The sequence below is a fragment of the Peromyscus eremicus genome, unplaced genomic scaffold (assembly GCF_949786415.1).
Source record: "Peromyscus eremicus unplaced genomic scaffold, PerEre_H2_v1 PerEre#2#chr22_unloc_1, whole genome shotgun sequence".
Classification (NCBI taxonomy): Eukaryota; Metazoa; Chordata; class Mammalia; order Rodentia; family Cricetidae; genus Peromyscus; species Peromyscus eremicus.
Genome location: NW_026734286.1, coordinates 9,778,972 through 9,798,282, shown reverse-complemented (window position 1 = coordinate 9,798,282; position 19,311 = coordinate 9,778,972). Strand labels below are relative to the sequence as shown.

At 59.9% G+C, this 19,311-nt stretch overlaps 1 protein-coding gene across 2 annotated transcripts; it reads left to right on the top strand.

Annotated features, from left to right (window-relative positions):
- The first annotated feature begins 3,801 nt into the window (after positions 1–3,801).
- Tle5 (TLE family member 5, transcriptional modulator) lies at positions 3,802–11,285 on the top strand. Of its 2 annotated transcripts, none has more exons than XM_059251829.1 (7): positions 3,802–3,936; positions 5,503–5,600; positions 8,442–8,505; positions 8,979–9,023; positions 9,194–9,256; positions 9,740–9,814; positions 10,345–11,285. In XM_059251829.1, the coding sequence occupies exons 1-7, from the start codon at positions 3,910–3,912 to the stop codon at positions 10,561–10,563; spliced, it is 591 nt and encodes a 196-aa protein (XP_059107812.1). In that variant the 5' UTR covers positions 3,802–3,909; the 3' UTR covers positions 10,564–11,285. The 2 variants fall into 2 exon arrangements, with proteins under 2 accessions (XP_059107812.1, XP_059107811.1); XM_059251828.1 differs by having other exon boundaries at positions 10,342–11,285.
- The last annotated feature ends 8,026 nt before the right edge of the window (positions 11,286–19,311 follow it).

Here is a 19,311-nt window from a genome sequence, read left to right as displayed (position 1 = left end):
AGCCATGCACTGCCTTGAACCCGAGTCCTCATGGAGTGTGGTAAGCCCTCTGCCACCTGAGACTTCCCAGCTGCAATACTTTCGTTTTTTGACACAGGCTCTCTTGGAGTCCAGGCTGGCTTCAAACTCAACTGAGTAGCCGAGGATGGACCTGAACCCCCGACCCCCTGCCTCAGCCTCCTGGGGGCCACCCGGCAAACAGAAGCCCGGAGAAGGACACATTAGGGACCAGGGAAGACCAGAGGGAGTAAGCCAGGCCTCCCTGCTCCCACACAACCCCGGTGTCTCCGCAGACACACTCAGCCTCCGAATTACACTGTCCCCAGGGAGCCTAGACAAGGCCTGTAATGACAGGTGACTCCCCGGGAATTCACCAGCACAACTTGCAGCCCCTGAGAAGGCTGGATGGGGGGGTCCAGTCCAGCTGTGTCCCCCCACTCCCGGCCGGGCCACAAGCTCCTGAATAATGATGATGATAATAATAATAATAATAATAATAATAATAATAATAATAATAAGTGCAGGGGTGGTGGTGCACGCCAGCACTTTGGAGATGGAAGCAGGGGTATTCGATGTTCAAGGTCAACCTCAGCTACTTAAGGAGTTGGGGTCATTCTGGGCTACATGACACCCTTTGTCAAAAAGAAAAATAAATAAATAAAAATAAAGCCAAGTAGTTTGAGAGTTGGGACCTGTCCTAGGTTTTGGAGATGGACGGAATGAAGATAAGATGAGCAGATTAAATACTTAAATGCACGCGGCACCAACAGGTGGGGAGGGCAGAGATCACAGCCCATTGGGTGCCGGAGAAGCGGGACCCCAAGGGGGCCTGCGAGGGTGCAGTCTGGCTTGCATATGCTGTCTGCAGCGCTGGGGATCCCAGGGCCTGTGCTCAGCCAGAGACAAGCACCACACCACAGCCCGCAGGTTTTTTACATAAGGACTCATGTAGCCCAGGCTGGCTCCAGATTCACTAAGTAGCTGAGGCTGTCCATGAACTTCTGATCCTCCTGCCTCTGCCTGCTAAGCGCTGGGATGACAGGTGTGTGTCACCACTTTCTCTGGCTCCAAAAAAAGAAAATGTCATATGAAGTCCTAAAACTATACCCTGTCCACAATCCAGTTTTTTTTTTTTTTTTTTTTTTTTTGTTTTTTTTTTTTTGGTTTTTCGAGACAGGGTTTCTCTGTGTAGCTTTGCGCCTTTCCTGGAACTGACTTGGTAGCCCAGGCTGGCCTCGAACTCACAGAGATCCGCCTGGCTCTGCCTCCCGAGTGCTGGGATTAAAGGCGTGCACCACCACCGCCCGGCCCACAATCCAGTTTTGACTCTGTCTGGATGACACAGGAATCATCCACGGCTTGTGCAAAGGCCCTGGGGCAGGGTTTTTGGAGGAGCACTGGCCGGGGTGGGAGGGGGAAGACTCAGGCCTTAGGCCTGTGGGTGCCTTCTCAGGTTTAAGGTACCCTGCAGTCAGGGCTCAAGAAATGCTCAAGAGGAAACAAATGGACAAAGGAGCCCCCCCCCACCCCCCACCCCCCCCCAACTCTCACCCTCATCCCACTACTCCTCCCCTCCCCCTTCCCCCTTCCCACCCTCCTCCCCCCATCACTCCCACCCCCCACCCTGGCTTGACCTGGGCCTCACTAACTGGACACTGGTCATCGTGCAGCCCCGAGATCCTCTGTGTCCATCGGGGAGGATCTGGGTGTCCCCAAGGACTCGGAGCTGCAGACCAAGTATGGGGTGGGGAATGGGCATCGGAGGAGCCCAGACTCCCCCAGTCTGGCCTGAGCTGTTCTGTTTCGGGTGATGGCTTGAAGCCCCTGTTCTGGGATTTTTAGACAAGGCTTTTTTTTTTTTTTTTTTTTTTGGTTTTTCAAGACAGGGTTTCTCTGTGTAGCTTTGTGCCTCTCCTGGAACTCACTTGGTAGCCCAGGCTGGCCTCGAACTCACAGAGATCCGCCTGGCTCTGCCTCCCGGGTGCTGGGATTAAAGGCGTGCGCCACCACCGCTCGGCTTAGACAAGGCTTTTTTGGGAGGGTCTCGTGTAGCCCAGGCTGACCTCAAACAAACTGCTTCTCGCCTGCCTCATTTGCTTGCCTCCTACGGTGAACGGCGAGCACTTGCTGTGAACCCAGGCCTTAGCTGGGGTGTCTGGGACAGGTGTCACTCAGTGTGGAGCTGGTGGAAGGCAGGTAGGTATAGTGGTCAGCACCCACAGGGCCGCAGACACACAGAGAATTCACATGGCGCTCCAGCCAGTGTCCCAGAGTCACCTGCCTTCATGCCATCCCTGGAAAGGCTCAACACAGTGGAACCCCCCCTCTGCCACCTGCTGTGTGATTTTGGCCAGGACAACTTCCCTGTCTGCCTCCCGCTCTCCACTCCCTTAGGGACACTGGTAGATCCTTCCTGTTCAAGTGTTTACGCCGGAGCCTGGTGCAGACAGGGGATCTGGAGAGACGCTCAGCAATTATCATGCTGGCTGCCCCTGCAGAAGACCCAGGTTCGGTTCCCAGCACCCACACTGGGCTCAAAACTGCCTGTGACTCCAGTTCTGGGGGCCCGATGCCCCTTCCGGCCTCCACAGGTGCTGCTCACACACGGGCTGCCCAGACTCACACTCAGGGATGATGCACGGAATAAATAAAAACCAGAAACAGGAGTGTCCTGACCCAGGTCTGCCATCCCAGCTTTTGGGGGACTGAGGCAGAAGAACCCCAAGTTCAAAGTCAGACAGGCTGGGTCACTTAGTGAGACCCGTGAAAACAGGGCTGGGGCCTGGCTCGAGGGCCGAGTCCAGACTTAAACTCCCGGGAGTGGACCAGGCCTGGCGGCCACTTGTTCCTCCTCCCTAGCTTTGTGGTCCACCTGAGCACAGCAGTTGATGGCATCTGTCCCTGTCTGTCTCCGGTGTGGGACAGGGGGTCTTGCTATACCGCTCAGGCTGGCCTGGAATTGTAGGAATCCTCCTGCTTCAGCGTGCTCTGAAATGTTGAGATAATGGGTATTAGCCCAGGTATTTTCCTTTTATATATTTATGTTTTATTACTTTTTATTATTTTTGAGAAAGCGCTCATGGAACCCTGGCTGTCCTGGAACTCACTCTGTGGACCAGGCTGGAGATCCGCCTGCCTCTGCCTCCCGAGTGCTGGGATCAAAGGCCTGAGCCACCCCCAGTTCCTGTGGCTCTCTTTAACTTTTTGTTGTTTTGAGACAGGGGTTCATGTAGCCCAGGCTGTACCGGAATTCACGGTGTAGATGAGGCTGGCTTCCACCTGCCTCAACCTACCTTGCACTGGGATTTAGTTTTTGTTGCTGTTTTGAGATCCAGTTTCGATTAGCCCAGGCTGGCCTGGAACTCTTGATCCTCCTGCCTCCACACCCCAGTCAGTGGATGACAGGCCTGGCCCCCATCTGTGGGACGAGGGTCACCGTCCCACAGACAGTGCTGAGCAGTGTGGCACCCCCCCAAGCCGTGCCACCCCAACCCTCTCCGTTCCAGAGAGGATGAGGCACATCATAGGCGCTCCATAAATGCACCTTGGAGCCTGAGCGCCCAGGCTGTGGGTCTGTGGCCCGGGGGCTGTGGCGGGCGGGGGGCTGGGGGGGGCACTGAGGCAGGCCTCGGGCCGAGGCTCCGGGCCGCGGCGGGGGCGGGGCACGCGGGGCCAAGGTCACGGGTGGGGCGTCCGGGCCTGCGCAGTGCCGGGCGCGGCAGGTGGAGCGGGAGCCCGGGCGGCACCGCGTCGCCATTACACAATAGCGCGGGCGGCGCGGGCGGGCGGCGGGCGGCGCAGGAGGCGGGACGCGGGGCCCCGGAGCTGCCGATCGGGGACAAAGCGCGGCCGCCCGGCGCCCCCCGAGCCGCCCGAGCCGGGGCGCAGCCCGCGCCCCCCGCGACTGACATGATGTTTCCGCAAAGCCGGCACTCGGTAAGGGGGACCCCACGCGCTGCACCCCGGAGCTCGCCCTGCACCCCCCAGCTCCGCTCACTGCACACCCCCCCCCAGCTCGGATCCCGCCTGTCTCCCCGCCCGGGGCCTGTCCCAGGGGCTCCTCACGCGCCCCCAGCTCCCACAGGCCTGTCCCCCAGCCCGGGGCTCTGTCCCCAGGGTCTTTGCACCCCACAGCCCAGGCCGTGCGTACACCACCGGCCCGGCGCTGCATCCTTCAGCCCGGATCCCTGAACTTTGATCCCGGCCCCGAGCCTCCCCACCCCCTGCCCATCCCGACTCCAAGGTTCCCCCCAGGATCCGGACCAGCCTGTCTCCCAGCCCAGGGCCCCGCACCCCACTCCAGCCGCATCCGGCCTGTCTCCCAGCCCTGGGGCTCAGGCCCAGGGCTGCAGCACCCCAAACCCAGGCCGCGCATGTCCTCCAGCCTGAGACCTTGCACCCCCACCTCTGGGCTCTGCACCCCCCAGGCCCAGCTCACTAATAGCTCCAGACCGGCCTGCCCCCAAGTCCAAGGCCCTGCACTTCCTTCCACCTCAGATCTGCCTTGTCCCCAAGTCTGCTGCCCCGCACCCCCGAATCCAGGCCCCGCACCCCCTGCCTCTCCCTCCAGCTCGGTCGGGCCTGGCGTCACCATCCGGGCCCAGCGCCACCCCCCAGCCTGGCCCTGCGTCCTCCAGCTGCAGGCCCCGCACCCCAGAGGCCTGCCTCCTCCCAGCCCCCATCCTGCACCCTCAGCACCAGAGTGTGGGGGACCCTGCGCCCCTATAATGCCCAGGGTGCCCCTGCCCGGGGCCCGAGCCCCCCGCAACGCCTGCCCCCCCAGCTCCAGGCGCCGTTCCCCCACACACACACACATCCAAGCCAGGGCCCATTTTGCTTCCCACCCCAGCTCCCAACCTTGCCCCCCAGACGCTAACTCTGCTCCCCAGATGCGAAGATCTTACACCCCAACTCCTGACCCAGTGTCCTCAGATGCCAGCCCTGTGCATCCCCTCACCCCCAGGGACACCCCTCGGCCCGCCCCGCCCGCTTACCCCCGCCCCCCCCCCCGGCGCCCCCCTCCCCCCCCCCTACAAGCTCCCTCCCCGACTCCCAGGCCTGTGTTCTCCCCATGGCTTTGGCTGGGGCATGGGGGGAGCCCCACGAGGCACCCCTGGGGCTGGGCAGCTTTGGGGGGGCCCCCTCCTGGAAGAGCACACCGCTGAGGAAACAGGTGTGATGGGGGTACCCCCAGGAAATGTGGGGTGGTAGCTAGGTGCGTCTTCCAAGCTGGCTTTGAAAGGAGGCCGGTGCTTGACGTGGAGGGGCTTGCCGGGGACCCCTCAGGGGGCAGCTGGAGGACAGGGATGACTCCTCTACACGGGCGCCTGCCCCCCCAAATGACCAGCGCTGAAAGCGCCCCATTGCCTGGGGCCTCCCAGCCCCCTCCTGGCTCCCTCGGAGAGTGCTGCCGGGGCCTGCAGAACTGCAGCCCAGGAAGTGGGGCGTGGGCGGGCGGGGCGCTCACCCTCCCGCACCCCCACCCCCACCCCGCACCCGCAGGGCTCCTCCCACCTCCCCCAGCAGCTCAAGTTCACCACCTCCGACTCCTGCGACCGCATCAAAGATGAGTTCCAGCTGCTGCAAGCTCAGTACCACAGGTGAGCCGGGCCAGGGGGGCCGCCCGCACCTCAGAATATGGGAGTCGTCCTGTACTGCGGCCTGGAGGAAGGCTGGGAAGGGTGGAGGCTAAAGGGTTAGCAGTTCAAGGTTGTCCTCAGCCACTTGGCAAGTTGGAGGCCAGCCTGGGCTACATGCCACCCCGTGTTCAAAACCAAACCAGCAGCCCCGTAGTGTGGAGGAGGAAACCGAGGCACGGTGCTCATGGCTTCAGAGGCCGCGTCCCCAGTGAGCAATCAGCCCAGGTTCGCACAGCCCTGCTCTCTTTCTGCCCAGTTGTGGCGTGGGGGAGCTTGCTGGTGTCCCACAGACCCTCCAGCCGGCGGGCTCCCACAAATCCTTTTCCTGTTTCTCATGTGTGAAACTGATCACCCCGAAGCCCAGAGAGGTCAGCAGTTTTCAAGGGGTTGCACAGCACAGAAGCAGCCTGAAGCTGGGGGGTTGGGGAGAGGGTGGCCCGGGATTCCCATTTGACCCTATACCCCAACAGTGAGTGGGCATGGGGGTGCAGGCCCGACATTCCAGCTCTCAGACACACAGGATGGAGGATGGAGGCGTTCGGAGCCAGCCTGGGGTACAGAGCAAACCTCTGTCTCAGAAAACAAATAATAACAACAACAATATAATAATAATAATAATAATAAAGACTTTGAAAGACCTTCAGATTTCTCCAAGAAAAAGGAAATCTCAGATTTTGTGAAGCTTTTTTTTTTTTTTTTTTTTGGTTTTTTCGAGACAGGGTTTCTCTGTGTAGCTTTGTGCCTGATCTGGAACTCACTTGGTAGTCCAGGCTGGCCTCGAACTCACAGAGATCCGCCTGGCTCTGCCCCCCGAGTGCTGGGATTAAAGGCGTGCACCACCACCGCCGGCGATTTGTGAAGCTTTTTTAAAAAATTTTATTATTTCTACTTTTTGATATTTATTTTGAGACAAGGTCTCATGTAGCCCAGGCTTTCCCCAGCTCCTTTTGTAGCCAAGGATGACCTTGAGCTGACGCAAGGAAAGGGTCCAGAGGGGCTTCCTGTGCTAGGCCTGCGAGCTACCTGCTGGGCCACACCCTCCAGCTTTGCCATTTTTGCAGGCCCCCACTCCCCCACCCCCTCCCCCACCCCCGGAGCTCTGGTCTCCCACTTGGATCCGTGGTCTGCCCAGGGCGAGCCTGGCTGACCAGGATCTGCAGGCCGCTGTGCACCATCCCCAAGGCGAATGCCCTCTCTGAGCTGCTGTGAGCTGGGCCTGGGTTCCCTGCGGTGTGGAGTGAGGGTGAGGAAGTCCCCCGTGGAACGACATCTACACTTTCAGAATAAGTTCCCTGGGGGTCATTTTTGTCTTTTCTCTCTTTCTCTTGCTGCTCACCACTGAGCCACACCCAGTCCAGACTTATTATTATTTATTCCTGTGTGTGTGTGTGTGTGTGTGTGTGTGTGTGTGTGTGTGTTAGTAGCCACCGCATGACGGGGTGCCCCTGCAACCCTCACCGAGTGGGAGAACATAACACAAGCCTGGGCATCCCAGGACTGGAGCTGGGATTCGAACTCCAGTCCTTGTGCGTGAACCGCAGTCGCTTGGACTGGCTGAGCCCTGGTGCCAGCCCATTCAAAGATACTCAGTTACTTTGTGAAAACAGGTTCGGCTGTGCGACCAGGCTAGACCAGCCAGGGTGGGTCCTGGCCTGGTGAGGGCTTGAGATGCCCTGTGGCTGCTTTTATTTATCCGTCTGTCTGTCTGTCTGTCTTTGTTGCTGTTGTTTTTTGAGACAGGGTTTCTCTGTGCAGCCCTGGTTGTCCTGGAACTCGCTCTGTAGCCCAGGCTGGCCTGGAACTCACAGAGATCCTCCTGCCTCTGCCTCCTGAGTGCTGGGATTTTTATTTTTTAGATAGGGTAGAATTCGTGGCTATCCTCCTGTCTCTCTCACGTTCTTAAGGTATTTTTTTTTTCCTTGTTTGTTTCTGGATTTAAAAAGAAACATTTCTTACATTTTTTGGGGGTGCCATGTACAGTGTGAAGGTCAGAGGACAACCTGGGGGGCGTGTCATTTCCCTCCTTCCTCTGTGGGTTTCCAGGCCTGGTGGCCAGCGCTGTCAGCAAGCCACAGGCCTTCTGACCCTGCTGACCCCTCACAGTCCTGGCTACTTCAAAGAGGAAGCAACTGAGGCCCAGAGAGGTAGAGCCGCTGGCCTAGAATCACACAGCATGGGAACTCAACTAGGGAGACATCAGGGCTGGCCATGTAGACGGTTCCTGAAGCCATGATTGTTAGAGGGCCTCTCCGGCTCCGTCCCACTCAGCCCTGGCTACCTCAGTCTCTTCAGTGTCTGTCTGTGTGTGGAGAATGTCCCTGGACGTTTGCCCGGCTGTGTGACCTTGAACCGCTCACTCACCCTCTCTGGGCGCCCACTGAGTCACATGTTAAGATGGAGGGTGAGTTCTGCAGACCTCATCAGTCGCTCACAAAGGCACCTCTGCCTTGGTGGTTGTTATTTCCTTGAGAATGCTCTCATAATTTCACAGTGGGGGAAACTGAGGCAACCCTGCTTGCCCAGGGTTGCAGAAAACCCCAGGGGCGTCCTTCAATGCAGCCAGATGTGGTGTTTGGCTGCTTCTCGGTTTGCAGCTCACAGCTGGGGCTCAGTTGGTGATGCAGGCTTGTCGCCCAGCACGCAGGAGGCTGAGGCAGGGGGATCGGGAGTTCAAAGTCATCCTCAGCTATGTACATAGTGAGTTGAAGGCTAGCCTGGGCTACGTGAGACCCTGCCTCAAAAACAGAAACCAAAAAGTTTTTAGCTGGTGGAGGGTCCTCAGCCTCCCTTGTGTGTCCTCAGCCTCAAGCTGGAGTGCGACAAGCTGGCCAGCGAGAAATCAGAGATGCAGCGGCATTACGTCATGGTAAAGTCCCCTTGGGACCCGGGGGTCAGGGCGGGCGACCCCAGACTCCCCACACACTGCAGGTGCCTGCTACCGAGTCCCCGCGGCCGAGGGTGGCCTGGCTGCCAGCCCAGGTAGTGGCCGAGGTGCCAAACCGCCGCCTCGCACGCACCCTGGGCCTGCCAGGACCCGCTGTCCTTGGTGGCTAGCCGGAAGCAACGGGAAGCCACCGCCAGTCCCCTCCCTCCAGGCTATCGGCTCGGCCTCTCTTAACCCTCCTGTGACCAGAGCCCTCCTAACCCCCACAGGACCTGTAGTTCCCTGCAGGGGAGGTTGCTGGGGTCTTAGGGCATTGTGGCAGGGGTCTTGAAGAACAAATAGGAGCTCCTTGGATGGGGGGGGGGGCGCGAGGAATGCTGGGATGTGTGGTGAGAGCCAGGCCACCAGAAGGCCACACCCCTACGGTCCATGACGCTCTTCTCTCCACCCCACAGTACTACGAGATGTCCTATGGACTGAACATCGAGATGCACAAGCAGGTGAGCCTCGGTTCCCTCCACCATCACAGCAGTGCCCTGTGACTCCCAGAGCATTAAGGCCACTCCTCTTAGCCCCACCCGAGGTGGGCCTGGGTGGCCCGCTGGCATGGCCTCAGCCCCCGTCCCCTCCAAGTGTCCCCCAGGTACTGAGGGGAACTCATGTGTTCCAGGCTGAAATCGTGAAGAGGCTGAACGGGATCTGTGCCCAGGTCCTGCCCTATTTATCACAGGAGGTAAGCAAGCCACCGGCAGGGGGCAGTGGGGTTCCCTCTGCACCTTGCTGGGCGCCCTGGGGGCACAAGCCTTCCCTCTCTGAACTTAGCAGAGAGAAGTGCAGCGGGGTCAGACCCCTGTGAAGGGAGGGGGGCTTACTTGTCACCAGGGCATAAAGGGGACCCGGGTGAGCTGGCAGGGGGTAGAAGATGGGGTACCTGGGTGGGCAGGTGGCTCCTGCAGACCAGCTTTTAGAAGAAATCCCCCAAGCTGGATTCCTAACCCTGCCCACCCCAGGCCCTGCCCACCCCAGGCCCTGCCCTCCCCAGCGCCGTCCCCCTGAGCACCTGGGACAGGCTTCCCTGTGCATTCCAGCGGTCGCCCCTGCACAGAAGCTCCCCCGTCCCCCATTTCTTTGCATCAATCCCTTTCACACTTGATTGTCCCTTTGCCTGAGAGAACAGTCACCTGACCCCTCTGTCCCCTCCCCTTGCCTATTCCAGCATCAGCAGCAGGTCCTGGGAGCCATCGAGAGAGCCAAGCAGGTCACGGCTCCCGAGCTGAACTCCATCATCCGAGTAAGTCGGAGCCCCCAGTGAGCGGGGGACAGGTGACCCACGTGGGTTGATGACAGGAGATGGGGGACCCAGGTGGGCAGGTGACTGGCAGGAGACAGATGATGAGGACACAGATGGGCAGATGATTGACAGGTGATGGGGACCCATGTGGGCAGGTGTCTTGACAGGTGCCCTGGGGGGGGGGCAGATAACCCAGACGAGCAGGGGACAGGTAACCCAGATGGGTAGGTGTCAGGTGATTGGATGTGTAGGGGCAGGTGACCCGGATGGTCTGGTGTCAGGTGACCCAGATGGGCAGGGGACAGGTGACCTGATGGGCTGGTGTCAGGTGACCCGGATGTGCAGGGGACAGCTGACCCGGATGGGCAGGGGACAGCTGACCCGGATGGACAGGGGACAGCTGACCCGGATGTGCAGGGGACAGCTGACCCGGATGGGCAGGGGACGGTGATGGGGACGCAGGTAGGCAGATGACCCGGATGGGCAGGGGACAGGGCCCTGTGCTGACCCCGTCCCCCACCCCGCAGCAGCAGCTCCAGGCTCACCAGCTGTCCCAGCTGCAGGCGCTGGCCCTGCCCCTGACGCCGCTGCCCGTGGGGCTCCAGCCGCCTTCGCTCCCGGCCGTCAGCGCGGGCACCGGCCTCCTGTCACTCTCCGCGCTGGGCTCTCAGACCCACCTCTCTAAGGAGGACAAGAACGGACACGATGGGGACACCCACCAGGAGGATGACGGCGAGAAGTCGGATTAGCTCCTGGGGAGGGGGGAGGGGGAGGGGGGAGGGGAGACAGGCACAGAGAGGACTCAGTGTTCCGAGGGCCACGCAGCACACAGCTCGGTCACTACCCAAGCTTCCACCCCCAGTCCTCGTTCCAGCCTTCTTGCTGTGCACCGTGGGCCTAGGGGACCCCAGAGGGACACCCCAGGCTACAGGGAGCAGGAAGAAGTCCCCCACCTGCAACATTCACCCGGGCCACAGCCGCCAATCTTGGCCCAGAATGTACAGGACGCAACGCTAGCTGTCCCTTTCCACCCTGTGCACCCCGAGTCATCCCCGTCCCCCTTCTCTGTTTCCCACACTGCACACCTGCTAAGTCCAGACCTCCCCCCCCACCCCCAGCTCACCCAGCCCGGTTCCCTTGCCCACAAAAGGGACAGAGAGGAAGCTGTGTGAAGGCTCGGGGACTGCAGTGGGTGTGGGCGCACACAGACTTCCCTTCTTCCCTGTCCCGAATAAACATGAGGGATCTGAAGTTGGTTTGTTTATTATTCCTTTTTTGTCCCGTATTCTATAGCTTGTCTTCTAAGAAAGGGGATTTAAAGAAAGAAAAAGATAAAAAGACCGAAGCCCCACGGGTGTCTGTGTATATAGTTAGCTTTGGTGAGTCGTCTTGGTCTCCCCGAGAGAAGGGAGATTGCTGTACTGAGGGTGGGGTCTAGCTGTGCCTTTAAAATAAAGACATGAAAAGGTTGGCCACTGTGTCCCTGACTCTGTCTTGTGGGGTGGGGACCCCTTTCCTAAGGACACCCCCGTCCCTGGACAAAGGGCCCCTCGGGCGAGCAAGGACCCAGAGAGGGTGAGCCACGGACACAGGGTCACACAGCAGAGCCCACGGGTGAGCAGAGGTGGCTGTGGCATCCGTGGGGACGTCACCTACCCCTGCTTACCCTCTGAGAGATGGCCTGAGTGCTCCCTGGATCCCTTCCAAGCTAGGCTGTCCGTGGGAAGGTTCTGGCACGAATCTCCGTTTGCTTTTGCTTGATTTTTTACATTTACTGGTTTAGCGTGTGTGCGTCCACTCAGATGCCTTGCGGAGGTCTGTTCTCCTCCACCACGTGGGCCTGGGAATCTAACCCAGGATGTCAGGCTTTGTCACAATCATCTCTACCCACGGAGCCATCTCAGGGGCCCTGTTTCTGTTGGACTGGTTTGTTTTTTTGAGACAGTCTTCCTGTGTAGCCCAGGCTGGCCTGAAACTCCTCACAGAGATCCTCCTGCCTCTGTGCCACCGGCCCAGACTGCCTTTGTGTTTGGAGGCACGTTATTGCTAGAGCCCAGGCCTAAGGGCCACGAGGCCCAGAGTTCACCCTGGATTTGGGGTGCTGCGGTCACTTGCGTTCTTTAGCCAGAGTCCAAGGGTCTAGGGCAGCCAAGGCTTCTACCTCTGCTCCTGGGAAATCAACTGGAGGAGCCTGGGTGATGGGGACTATCGCCTTTGCCCCCAGGGCTTCTGAGGGGGGGCAGTGTTCTGCCAGCAGCTGGGGATGGGGGGCCCCAGGGAGAGCACCACTGAGCCAGCCTGACCTTGGGTAATTGATCTGCTGATGGGCTGGTCTTGTGGCCTGATGAAGTGGGGGAAGGTGGGGTGGTGTGGGGCAGGATGGGGAGAGGGTGATGCTCCTAGCTCCTCATGCCTAGTGGAGAACTGTGAACCCCCAAGTGCTTCCCCATGTGTAGTCTCCCATCCACTCTGTGTTCTGGGGTCAGCTTGTGGCTAGGGACTCTTGAGATTGTGAGTCCTTACCCCAGGGCCAGGTCTCTCCAGGACCCTGGGCCCTAAGGCTTCATGAGGCTGAGGTCCCAGGTCCCATGGGCCCCCACTCTGTCCCCAGCAAGGAGTGGACACCCAGGCAGTGACTGTCTCCTCCCCCTGGCCTGGGAGGCTGCACCCTAAGATCCGTCCTAGGGTGAAGACGGTAAAGTCAGAAATGACTCCCCTTTCCTGTGGTGTAGACAGGAAAACAGACCCACTGAAGCTCAGGAAACCATACAAGGCTACCGAAGGCTGCTAGGTCCCCTCTGGGTCGCCAGACTTTCTGTTGGGGGCTCTGCAAAGAGAGTAAGTCGGGGAGAGCAAGGCAGCACCCCAAACCAGCACACCATTAAAGCACCTCAGCCACTGATGCTTCAGATGAACAGGAGATGCCCAGAGACTGCAAGCTGCTGGATCAGGTCACACAGCCAAGCACATGTGGGGAAACCCAACTTCTAAAGAGCCATTTAGTGTACGGGGAGAAAAGAGGGGCCGACGGTAGTGCTGTGGAGAAGGGGGGACTGAGTGGTGGGCAGGGGGCGGCCACCTCCTCCTTCATTGTCTTCCTCCTGCTGTTTCTGAGCTCACCATCCCCGATGCCCAACAGGACTCCCTCGGTGACAGCACTTGGCCCCTGTGGCACCACTGCTTCTCCAGGGTCCAGAGCGTCTCCGGAAGATGCTCAGCGCTTGGAGAGAAAAAGGCTCAGGATCTCAGGACAGAGGGACATGGGGGTCCTTGTGTGATGTCGGGGCAGCACACGATCAGCCGGGGCGGGGACGCAGACTCCAGACACACGGAGCCCCATGTTGCTGCTGCCGACTCTCGGGGTCCTCCTGCAGCTCTGGCTCTCATTTGCACCCCCTCCTCTGTTCCCTCAGGCTGTGAAGCTCTTTATTCTTTGCTGTTCCTGCTGGGTCCCTCCTCCTCTTCCCACCCTCCCCTGCAGACTGCTCCACTGCCAGGCCCCCTGGGCCAGGCCACTGGCTGCCAGCCAAGCCCCAGACAACCTTGACCGCCTCCTGCAGCAACCACCTTCCTCCTCTGCCCTCCCCTCCCCTCCCCTCCCTCTCCTCCCCTCCCCTCCTCCCACGTCCTGTCCACCCTCCTCTCCTCTCTCCCTCCTCCTCCCCCCTCCTCCCCCGCCCGCTCTAGCTTCATTTCTCTTCCTCCGGCTTACCCAAGCCCTCCTTCCAGCTCCCCCTCCATGGCTGCAGGGCCTGCTGGGTGGCACTCCGGCCTCTCTGCTGTGGCTTGTGTCAGGGTGTCAGTGGCCCCCAACCCAGGGTCATGCAGAGGGAGACCTCACTTTGCTGTTGGGTCCCTGACAGGTCCCAGGGTCCAACGACCCTCAAGTCTGACTACCCTGCAACCCAGGAGGACGGAGGAGGGACGAGGCCCAGTAGGTGTAACGGGCGTGACTTCCTGGGTTCATCTCCAGCAACAGAAAGGCAACCCCCCCCCCCAGAAAACCCTAAACCCTCAAAATCGTCTAACCCAACCCCTACCCTGCAGCCATGTTCTTTTCCTGGCCGACTTCAGCATTTGTCAGCATCTATGTTGTGGCAGGCCCTGACTCCCGGCACCCCTCCCTCAGGGAACCCACAAAATGAAGGTGAGGGCAGGAAGGTAAGAAAGCACTAGGTGATTTCACAATGACAGGAGGAGGTGACAGGAACCACTGGCCCCAGGACCGCAGGTGACCAGGATGTAACCGCCTGTGGAGCACCTGTGAGGGGCAGCAGAGACCGGTCAGCTTAGGCCTGACCACGCCCCCAGCCCCTCACTGGGGGTTCTAGGCGGGGCTCCACCCTGACCACGCCCCCAGCCCCTCACTGGGGATTCTAGGCGGGGCTCCACCTGACCACGCCCCCAGCCCCTCACTGGGGATTCTAGGCGGGGCTCCATCCTGACCACGCCCCCAGCCCCTCACTGGGGATTCTAGGCGGGGCTCCACCCTGACCACGCCCCCAGCCCCTCACTGGGGGATTCTAGGCGGGGCTCCACCATGACCACGCCCCCAGCCCCTCACTGGGGATTCTAGGCGGGGCTCCACCTGACCACGCCCCCAGCCCCTCTATGTCCTTCTGTACCAGGTACAAGGGCCCTGATGTCCCTGCATGGTTAATTACCAGAGTCCTGTCACACAAAGCTGAGCAGCTTGGGAATTTTTCTGAAGGCAATGAGGAGCTATGGAAGGTCTTGAGCTAAGGGGAGAAGTTTAGGTGGGATTCACATTTAAGTGGGTGATCACAGATATTGGGGAAATGAAGTCACCGTCTCTCTGGGGTGTGAGGTGTGGGTGGCAGCAAATGGCCCCTTATTGTGGGGAGTGTAGAATGGTCACATTGGTTAAGCATTTTCTTTTTTGTTTTGTTTGTTTGTTTTGGCTTTTCGAGACAGGGTTTCTCTGTGTAGCCCAGGCTGTCCTCGAACTCACCGAGATCCGCTTGCCTGTCTCCCGAGTGCTGGGATTAAAGGCGTGCGCACCATGCCCTGCAGTTAGGCATTTTCTAATCCCACTGTAAGTCTTTTTTAGAATGCCCAGGTTAGGGAGGGGGTCTGGAGCGGGGTCCACTTGGCGCAGGGTTCAGGGTTCAGGGTTCAGAAGCCCCGTTTGTCTATCTAGCGGCTCAGTTACTGCCTACCAAGATGCGGCTTCCTCCATCCTCAGCCAACCTCGGTGCCTCCCAGCATTCCCAGAGGCAGCCCACCCTCCCTCCACTTCCAGGTCGCAGCAGAAAGAAGCAAGGGGGCCCACAAGCAGAGGTCAGAGCCCCCCCAATTTTAATCTGACCAGCAAGAAGCAAGGGGGCCCACAAGCAGAGGTCAGAGCCCCCCCAATTTTAATCTGACCAGCAAGAAGCAAGGGGGCCCACAAGCAGAGGTCAGAGCCCCCCCAATTTTAATCTGACCAGCAAGAAGCAAGGGGGCCCACAAGCAGAGGTCAGAGCCCCCCCCCAATTTTAATCTGACCAGCAAGAAGCAAGGGGGCCCACAAGCAGAGGTCAGAGCCCCCCCCAATTTTAATCTGACCAGCAAGAAGCAAGGGGGCCCACAAGCAGAGGTCAGAGCCCCCCCCAATTTTAATCTGACCAGCAAGAAGCAAGGGGGCCCACAAGCAGAGGTCAGAGCCCCCCCCCCAATTTTAATCTGACCAGCGTTTAGTTGGGGAGATTTCTAAGAGCCAACTCCTATGTTCTCTGCAGAACCCCAGCATAAAACACTCATATTTAGGAAGCCTTGGGGAATGTTCTAAGCAGCTCTGTGAGTCCAGGCTCAGTCTTGCCGGGGCTCCAGCCCTCCTCAGAGCCCTGTCATTAGCACAGCCCAGGTTACGGCAGGGGGCATCTCTCTGGCAAAACCAGGCACTAAGTTTGGGGGAGGGGTGGCGCCCCCATGTTCTTAGGGAGAAAATGATTGTGTGTGTGCGCGCGCGCGCGTGTGCGGGATTTTCTTTCTTTCTTTCTTTCTTTTTTTTTTTTTTTTTCCCCTGCCAAGCCTGGCGGGGAACAGGGGCTCGGAGGTCACCCGCGAGCCCGGGCCAGCAGGAGGGGGCCGGCCTGGCTGGTGGCCCAGCGGCTCAGCTGGGGGCGCGGGGAGGGGGAGGTTGGCGCTGTCGGGAGCCAAAGGCTTTGGCCTCCCTGAGGGAGCCGCTTTCCCGGCCCGGGTCGGATCAATGGGCTGTAATTATACCGCGCCGGGCCGGGAGCCGGCGGGGAGGGAGCGGGAGCTGGCAGGAGGGAGCGGCGGGCGGGGCGCGGGCGGCGCGGGCCCACGTTACTTTGATTGACAGCCCGAGCGCGATGCGGCGCGCGGGCGCTGCTGGGAGACGTAGTTTTCCCCCGTCCAGAACCCTTGTTCGCCCCTCTCCGTGCATTCGCCACCCTGGTGAACTGAGGCACGCCCCGGGCGCACGTCCAGCCTCCCAGCTCCCTGTAAGCCCACTCCACCGCCACCCGTGATTTAATGGGTTAAACGAAATAAACCTGGGGCGCGAGCTGGGATTAAAAAAATAATGATAATAAAATCAAATGTCCTCCATTCCCTCGGCATCCAAGGTGCCTTCGAAACTCTTTGCCTCAGTTTACCTATGTCTAAGACAGGCCGAAGGACGCTTTGTCTGCCGAGCCTGGCAAGGTGGCCACTGAGGCGAGGGGCTTATTTTTATATATATTTCTAGTATAAAATGTTTTGAGACAGTAACCCGTGTTGGTGTCCACCTCGCAACCATCCTCCTGCCTCAGCTTCTCAAGTGCTGGGATAGCAGGAATCCGCCACCACGGCCGGCTGAAAGGGCCTTTTATTTTTATTTTTTTAAAGGGGGCTTTTATTTTTAAAGGGGGACTCACGATGCTTAGGGACCACCACGCGGGTCCCCTGCCTCCCAGGGCGGGGGAAGCCGCGCTCCTCGGCTCCCCGGGAGCTTCCCATTGGCCCAGCGGAGCCCACCGCCTCCTGTCATTGGCTGCTGGGGACATGGCGCTCATTGGCCAGCACCCCGGGTGACGTCAGAGACCCATGTGGGCGCTGCGGGCGCCGATTGGCTGGTGCGCCCGGCCAACCGCGGCGGAGATAGGCCGGTCCCCGGCAGCGGGGCGGCCAGTCTGATTTAAGGTGGACCGGGCAGTCCGGGTCCCGGCGCCCAGGCACGGCTTTTCCCTCTCTTCCCCGCTTCTGGAGGACCGCCAAGGCAGGGGCGCACTGCGAGCCGCTGCGCCCCCCTCTGCAAAGGGGGGACCCGGGCCCAGGCTGACTCCGCGCCGCTCCCCACTTCCCGGTGTGGTGGGATTCAGCCCCGTGGGAAGCCCCGGATCGCCACCCCTGCTTCCACGGAGGCGCGGGGTCTGTGGCTTCCCCGGACGCACAGCTGCGGGGCAGTGGTCCCCTCCTCCAGGAAGTCCCCGCGCGCCCCCGGGGCCTCGCTCTGGCCTTGGGTTCCTTCCCGGCTGTGGGAAGCTGCGGACCGTGGCCTTGGGCTCATCTTTGGCAGACAGTGTGGGGCAGGGGAGGGGAGTCCAGGAAGTGCAAACCCACGAGAAAGTCCCAGAGGCAGAACTCAAGTCAGGTCACGTGGGACAGGGGTCCTGGAGTAGGGAAGGTGCCCGGTGTGGCCTGCGCACGCGCTGCCAGGAAGGGACTGTGTCCCGGGGAAATAGGGAGCCGCAGACAGGAGCAGGTTAGAGCACCTAGGGCGCTTGACTGCTGCGTGGGTCGGGGGCCGGGCTGCCAGGACAACAGTGTAAGCGTGGCGACACGCACCTGCGACCCTGACTCCCCAGAGGAGGCTGAGGCCAGCCTGGGGTACCAATAGCAGCAAACAGGCTTGACTTGGGGAGACAGCGAGGTTTGGCCAAGGCGACGGCGCAGGCAGAGGAGATACAGGGGTCCCGGGCCACCTGGCGCCTGGGCACGGGGTGGGGCACACTGTTTTCTCAGACTCCCCAGGAGCCAGGAGTGTGCCCAGACTTCTGGTGTGTTCCTCGGGTCTCGCCCCATTGCCCGCTTTAGCTTTGAGCCAGGCCCCTGGGGGTTGGGGGGTGCGGCTCGTCCTGACAGCCTAGGGAGGGACTCAGCATGGGGACAGAACGACCTGCCAGGAAAAATGATCAGTAAGGAGCAAACCGATCTGGCAGAACCGGGACCGGGGAGGAAGATGACATGTGCCAGAGCAGCAGGTGGTAGGTTCTCGACCTGTGGGTCCCGACCCCTTTGAGGTCGCTGAAGACCACCGGAAAACACAGATATCCACATTACGATTCATAACAGTGGCAAGATTACAGTTATGAAGTAGCAACGAAATCGGTTCATGGTTGGGGGTCACCACAGCATGACGAACTGTACTGAAGGTTTGCAGGAACATTGAGAACCACTGAGGCAGGAGATGCTTCAGGGGGCCCCAGGAGAGGTTCGCAGGGGAACTCTGAGTGGTGGGAACCGGGAAGAATGTTCCACTGCAGAAGGGACTGTGCACTGTGCAGAATCTGCAAAGGCCTGGGGAATGAAGCACGCCTGGGATGCTGGAGGGCATAGTGGTTCAGATATTGAGGGTGCTCCACCCCGACCACGCCCCCAGCCCCTCACTGGGGATTCTAGGCGGGGCTCCACCCTGACCACGCCCCCACACCTCACTGGAGATTCTGGGCGGGGCTCCACCCTGACCACGCCCCCAGCCCCTCACTGGGGGATTCTAGGCGGGGCTCCGCCCTGACCACGCCCCCAGCCCCTCACTGGGATTTTCTAGGCAGGGGCTCCAGGGAGTTACCGAACACTCACTCTTAGAATGCCAACTCCTGGGTTTTCCTTCCTGTCACTCACCCCCCTTACCCCCCTGCGGACTTTTTAAGGTTACAGTGTCGGCCTCACTGAGCTCTCTCACACTTGTGGCACCAGTGGCTCCTGTTTGCTGGTCTCCATCATCGCTTGTCTAAAGTCTTGCTTTGCACACGCAGCTTGTGACCAGCCAGCCGTGATCTTGGCTGGTTATGGCTCATCTCCCAGAGTCTGATCAGAGAGGGCGGCGATCCGTCCTTTCATCCTGGAAGTCCTGGGTCTCAGCTAATATCCTCCCCCTGGAGAGCACTGCCCATGAGTCTCTCATAAAGGCCCTTGTTCCCTGTAGTTGGCTTAGCTGCCCACAGAGGTCCAAACATTAATATGAATGGGGTGGTCTTCCCCTATGATCGTGTTGCCCACTTTCCCAGTGCATAGCAGTCCACAGTAGCACCAGGCATATGTTTTTGGATTGACTTAATGATGGGCCAGAGATGAAGTTTCTTCTCTGTGAAACGGGGTAAGAGCGCTCTTGTTCTGCCAGAGTTGGAAACAAGGGATGGTCCCTGGGAGGGGTTCCCTGGTGACAGGTGGCTTCTCAGCTCTGGGAAACACACTTAAGCTTGGTGTCAGAGCTGAGCCTGATGGCACAGGCCTGTCGTCCCAGCCACTACAGGGTCTGAGACATGAGG

What these genes read in the sequence shown, in the direction of transcription:
- Tle5 (XM_059251828.1), top strand. Translation starts at nt 3,910, where the DNA reads ATGATGTTTCCGCAAAGCCGGCACTCG. An exon ending in ACATCGAGATGCACAAGCAG is followed by an intron (nt 9,024 to 9,193) that starts GTGAGCCTCGGT and finishes CATGTGTTCCAG; the next exon opens with GCTGAAATCGTGAAGAGGCT. An exon ending in AGCTGAACTCCATCATCCGA is followed by an intron (nt 9,815 to 10,341) that starts GTAAGTCGGAGC and finishes CCCACCCCGCAG; the next exon opens with CAGCAGCTCCAGGCTCACCA.